Source organism: Vicia villosa, linkage group LG5 (genome assembly GCF_029867415.1).
Source record: "Vicia villosa cultivar HV-30 ecotype Madison, WI linkage group LG5, Vvil1.0, whole genome shotgun sequence".
Lineage (NCBI taxonomy): Eukaryota > Viridiplantae > Streptophyta > Magnoliopsida > Fabales > Fabaceae > Vicia > Vicia villosa.
The window spans coordinates 120,711,146-120,717,385 of NC_081184.1; the positions used below are offsets into that span (position 1 = coordinate 120,711,146).

At 31.6% G+C, this 6,240-nt stretch overlaps 1 protein-coding gene across 1 annotated transcript; it reads left to right on the top strand.

The window, feature by feature from the left end:
* Window positions 1-2,992: 2,992 nt before the first annotated feature.
* Window positions 2,993-3,526, top strand: LOC131602252 (uncharacterized). The gene is made up of 2 exons (XM_058874319.1): window positions 2,993-3,204; window positions 3,288-3,526. Exons 1-2 carry the CDS (start codon window positions 3,112-3,114, stop codon window positions 3,399-3,401), a joined length of 207 nt encoding a protein of 68 aa, XP_058730302.1. The 5' UTR covers window positions 2,993-3,111; the 3' UTR covers window positions 3,402-3,526.
* The last annotated feature ends 2,714 nt before the right edge of the window (window positions 3,527-6,240 follow it).

A 6,240-nucleotide genomic window follows, 5' to 3' on the forward strand; every position in this document is an offset into this window, starting at 1 on the left:
ATAACAACAGGATAACAAGGTCTAGAGGTGCTAAGTCCAAAAGGTCCAGGTCTCCAAAATGCTCGATATAGTAACCAATAGTCCATAAAGAGCCTTAAGTATTTTTTATCGTTTTGAGTTGTTTATTAATGTTTTAGCACAAAAATAAAACATGGTCCAAATGGACAAAAGGAAAATAGCAGAAACATAAACACACGTCCAAATGGACAAAGGAAAAATAACGGAAACATAAACACGATGAATGATAAAAGGAAGCATAAAGCGAAAAAGATAAAGAACAATATAATAAAGTGCGGAAATTAAAGTCAATTGTTAATTATTAATAAGATGACCATCTTGAAGCTTGTCAAGTATATCATCAATCTTGGAATTGTTAGTAATTAGTAAATAAAGATCGATGGTGAGTGAATGATGATCTCGGGTTTAAATTCAATGAAAGTTCATCAGAAGCTTGATAGACTCAAAGCGACTACACAATTTACATGCTCTGTGTTTGAAAAGTTTATTTTTGTAAATTGTGACATTTTGAAACCCCCGTAATCTTACTATATTTTGAAATTGCACATTCGTTCGTAAACTGTTGTTGTTTGAAACCGTTTCAATTTTACTGTTTTTTGAAACAGCACACTGGTTCGTAAACTATAACAGTTTGAACCTGTTGTTATTTGCACAGTTTTTTGAAACAACATACTATTTTGAAAAATATGAACCATTGTGATTCAAAATCATTGTCAATGATCATGAAAATTTTCCAAAACATTGCATCAAATCAAAGAGGCATAATGAGATGTATTTAAGTCAAACTGCATCATTTTTTTCAATATCCTCTTTCGTTAATCATTTTTTACATACAATTCAAAAGAGTTTTTAGAATTATCCATTATTTTAAGTCATGAAACTTTACGCATAAAACTGTATATCTTTGGAAAGTTTCAATCATTGTCAAGAGCACTTAAAGTATTATACTTTGAATTGTATTCAAGTGGAAGAGAAGAGCAAAATTGCTTATCTTGGAACTCAAGCCAATTTGAAAAGATTATTCAAAATCTATTTAAAACTTGTATTGTTTGTGCATTGTAGTTTTTGGTGTGCTCATTAAAGTGTTTTGGTAATTGTTGTAAAAGGTTTTTCGAATCAAAGTGATTCAAAGTCCACCATAGGTTTGGTGCTTGTGAAATAAAGAAAGTGGTGTGCTTTTATGTTATTGTAGAATAAGTCTTGCTGTGAGGCTTGTACAAATATCTAACATAGTAGAAAATCCTTCAAAGTGTGAAGGGACGAAATGTACCCTTAGTTGATAAGGGAAACTAGTATAATTACTTGTGTCATTTACCTTTTTTCACTTTAATTTTCTACATAGCATCATTATAAACAAAGTGCAATATGTCACTTGTTTCCGAAAAAGTAAAAAAAAAAAAAAAATTGCATAAAATACAAGAAAAATACAGCAAGTCTAATTCACCCCTCTTACATATTGCATTTTGTACTAATAAAAAGTTGTTCCTAACTACAATGAGGATTGGCCAAGTGTTGTCGCCTTTGACTCATACAATGAGAATCAGGCGATCGAGACATTTCGGGTGTATCTTAACTGTTATGTAGAAAATGACATTGCCATCTTCCCATATGGTGGTCACCGCCATAAGTGTCAGTTGGGCTTTATTTTGTTATACTCCAAATGTCTGACATGTGGGTCAAGTCTGATGTATACTTATTTGCCCGAGCGAATGATGCACCATTTTAGGTATTTGCAAATTATTTCGAGACACCCCTCAGAGTTTGCTCTTTCTACCATCCGTCACAGAGATCTTAATGTGATACTTGAGGATTTTGAGAGCCATTGGTTCTAGAGGAGTTTCGCAGGGTGTTAGCTCCTGTATATTGGGCTTATGTTGACGGCTACATAACATGGTTTCATAGGGTGTCACACTCTACCATTACACCAGACGCTCTTGGAAGACCACATAGACTATCTAATCATGATATACTTGAGGCTAAGAATGACCACACCCAGGACGTAAGCAGCGTCTGTCGGCGTATTATGGATATGGCGAAATCGGGCATATAGGCATAACTTTTTTAGGAAGGCACTCCCAATTGTCCCTCATAGAAAACATTATGGCCGAGGTACGAAATGTCTTGCAGTACAGTCATAAGAGAAAGCGAAGAGTTACACAGATCCAGTAGTCTATGTTTATTTCTATTATTTTTTGTATTTTCTGAACAAGTTATATATGGTCGATACATTTTGATTACTTTAATTAATGTATGACTTTTTACTTTGAGCTCACTTTAATATAATTTGATTTTACTTTAATATAACTTGGCCTAAAAAAAATAGAATGTTGGAAGTTGCTGCCTTGAAACCATCTAGGGAGACTTTCGGAGATGCATCCCCGAAATATCTCATGTGTGCAATAAACATGCTTCCAATACTTTTTAAATAACTCCAAGGGTTGTTCGGAGATGCATCTCCAGATTTTGGCAAAAAAGATGTGTCTGACTAAATTACAAGGGCTTGTGTGATTTTAAGTGCACCCGAATATGCATCTCCAAATAAAAGAAAAACATTTTTGGATTTTCAGATATGTGAAACGCAATCCATAGAATAAAAAGAGCATTTCCTTAAAAAAAATCTTAAAAAGTCACAACATAATTGTTACAACAATGCATAAATATTGTCGTTAGAGATTAAACTATTGATTAATAATTTATATTCATTTAATCCAAATAATTTATAGAGATAAGCTACCCTTATTCTAGGTATAGTAAATTTAATTATTAAAATTTATAAAATTACAAACTAGCCTCTTAAATTAAACAGCACAACTCAATTGTTAAAATTATCTACACAACCCAATCTATAATTCATTCTTACTAAAATATTTCTAAGCATGATTTATGGTATGTGTAAACAAGTAACAACAGGTTACCGGTGGGGAGGGTTCTTTATTGGTACATAAAGATCCCAATCACTTTTGAACCGTAGAATAGAACCATATCTTATCTAATATCTATATTTATATCTATCCATACATATATATATCACCAAAAAAATAATACCTTAAATTTAGTTGGGAAAGAAGAAGAAACTCAAAAGGAGAGGAAGATATGGATGCAATGCAAATAGGTCTGCCAGTTTTGGGCATTGTTGCAGCTGCAGTTGTAACCTTCTATGCAGTGAGTTTCAATGAGATTAGAGAGGTAATTTTAATTAAGCAATATTGTATTAAATTATATTCTATGCTCTCTCTTTATGAATCTTATAAAATTGAATTATTACACAGAAATCACTTCCAGATTGGGATGAAATTGAATCAGAAAATGGAGATTTTAGACGATCATCCACTTCCCGACAGAAGCGAGCTAAAAGACAAGCTAGTAAAAATAACAAAACCTAACTTCAATCTATCTTCTCTTTCTTTTCATTTCCTTTTTTTGATGTTTAGGTAATGAATTATATACTATTATGTACTCTTTTTATTTTGCTGTTATATTGTTACAAAGCTCCACGATCTTAGACTCATTCCATGAATTGTAGCATTAATCTCGTCAGTTTTTAATAGATAGATTTTTTTTCAATAACTAGGTAGGATATGTGACATAATTTGGGAGTTGAATGCTGGTGATAAAAAAAAGACTAGTACTATGTGTTTTGTGTAAGTCATAAATCAATCTTATAATTTCCAACCGTTCATAATACTGATTCAAGAAAGGCTCAACACAGACTCTTCTATTTTCATTATAAATTTGGGCAAAGGTGATGATAATATAAAATCAGTAAAATAGCATAATGATAATTACTTTGAGTCTAACTTTTTTTTTTAAACTTTGCTTGAGAACTTGCAAGGGGCTGAAGAGGATAATTTTGAAGAAAAAAGAAAAAATTGAATGAAAAGAATAGGGAAAATTAGTTGGAGAGGATTTTAGAGGATTGATTTTTATTCAAAAATCAAAATCATTTAATTTGGCAAAACTAAAAAAAAAAAAAAAAAGTGATTTAAGGGTTTCTGAAAGACTTAATTAATTGTTCAAATATAATATATGATATGATGTTATAGTTTCGGAAGTTACAAATATGTTAATTATATAAATACTTTTATTATTTGATATAAAATCACTTCTAAAAAAACATTAAAGATTTATTTATATTTTTTAAAATTCTTTTTTTTTAATCTCCCCTTCTTATCCAAACTTTTAAACAAAATCTTAAGGGATTAGATTAATCTCACTTAATCACATATGTAGTTAAGTCTCTTCCTTCCTAAACAATTGTTTCGGAAGATACATTCATTGAATAATGAATGTATCTTGTCTTTTATGTAGACTAGATACATTCATTATTTAATGAACCTAAAAAGAGCATTTTTGCTTATAAATCAGGCTGGAGTAGTATATCATAGAGTGCCTAGAGATATTGTGGAAAATCCTAGAGAAAAAGAGGTTAGAATTGTATATAATCAAATTATCTAAGATATGTATAAAGGAGTGTGGACTAGTGTGTGGACACGGAGTGGCGAGACAACGATTTCTCCATTACAATAGATTTGCATTAAGGTTCAACTCTAAACCCCTACCTTTTTATCTTAATTTTAGATGTACTTACGAGGCACGTCAAAGAGCTAGCACTGAGATGTACAGTATGTTTTTTCCAAATACATAGTCCTACTTGAAGAGTCGGAGGAGGATTTAAACGAGAGGTTGGAGACGATCTTTAGAAACACGTAGTTTCATATAAGCAAAAGTAAGAAAGTATGTGGAATGTAAGTTTAACAAAAGAAGAAGTGTTTCTAACCTAAAGGTGAAAGTTGAAGATCATATCATCCCTTGGGTCATACGGTCTAAATATCTTAGGTACGTAATACAAAATGATGGAGAAATAGAAGAGAATGCAAATCATTGAATTGAAATCGGGTAGCTGAAATGGAGAAGGATTTGCAGTGTTATATGTGACACAAAGGTATCACTCAAACTGTAGTGAAAATTTTATCGGACTGCAGTAAGATCTGCGATGTTGTACGAGACAAAATGTTAGGCGTTTAAGAATCAATACCAAAAAAATAAGTGTAGCAGAGATAGGGATGTTGTGTTGAAATTGTGGTAAAAATAGACATGATAAGATTAGAAATAAAAATATTAGAGAAAGTGTTGGGATAACGTTTATAGTAGAGAAGATGGTGGAAAATAGACTTTGGTGGTTTGTGCATGTAGAGAGATGGCCTTTAGATTATGTAGTAAGGAGGGTAGATAAAATGGAGAGAAGCCAAATAACTAAAGAAATAGGAAGACCTAAAAAGACTATAAGATAAATTATTAAGATATTAAGAGTAACGATTTGGATAGAAACATAATCTTATAACATTATGGCGAAAGTTGATTCATGTAGTTGGTCCCACTTAGGGGGGTGATGATTGGTTGTTGTTGTTGTTTATATAATTGTATGATCCGAGTACATCTCACTCTTGCAACTTGCAATGAAAGCAGAAGTTATTAAGAAAGATATCGAGAATAACAATTTGATTAGAAACATAATCTTAGAACATTATGACAAAAGTTGATCCATATAGCCGATCCCACTTAGTGGGATGTGGATTGATTGGTTTTGTTTTTATAATTGTATGATCCGAGTAACATTCTTTAGACTTCATTCTTGCAATGAAATCAGTATGTGTCTAGGTGGAACGTGACGTTTTGTTTAATCTACAACTTATTGCAACTCATTTGAACTTAGACGACCAACAAACCTCTCATTTGAACTTAAACGACCAACAAACAAATGAAATTCTAATCTATCACGGGTAAATTGTGGTGTGAAGTCCAATATTTTACATCAGGTTTCCATCTTAGACCATCTCTAGACGATGTTAATATGATTTTAAATGGGCGTCCACATTTTCAATCGCACTTTGTGTTGCATTATCTAGTTTCTTTTATTTTTCAATTTTATCACAATCAAAAATTAATTTGTTGTTGATCTCTCCTTTTCCCATTTCGGAATAGAACGAATAATGATAACAGTCATTTTATGTGTGATGGTTATATTTTTTCTCGTGTACCATACTTTAGATGGCTCAGCTTTATGCTCAATGTAACACTTCATTAACCTATTTGATTACCAAGTATCAATCTCATTTATTCCCTGATTGAAATTTAGATCTTATAAATTATAATAATTAAATTTGGAACTGCACCCTCACAATTTCCTTTAATGCAGTTTCATTTAAGAGGAATAGAAGTTCA

What these genes read in the sequence shown, in the direction of transcription:
- LOC131602252 (XM_058874319.1), top strand. Translation starts at nt 3,112, where the DNA reads ATGGATGCAATGCAAATAGGTCTGCCAGTTTTGGGCATTGTTGCAGCT. An exon ending in GTTTCAATGAGATTAGAGAG is followed by an intron (nt 3,205 to 3,287) that starts GTAATTTTAATT and finishes ATTATTACACAG; the next exon opens with AAATCACTTCCAGATTGGGA.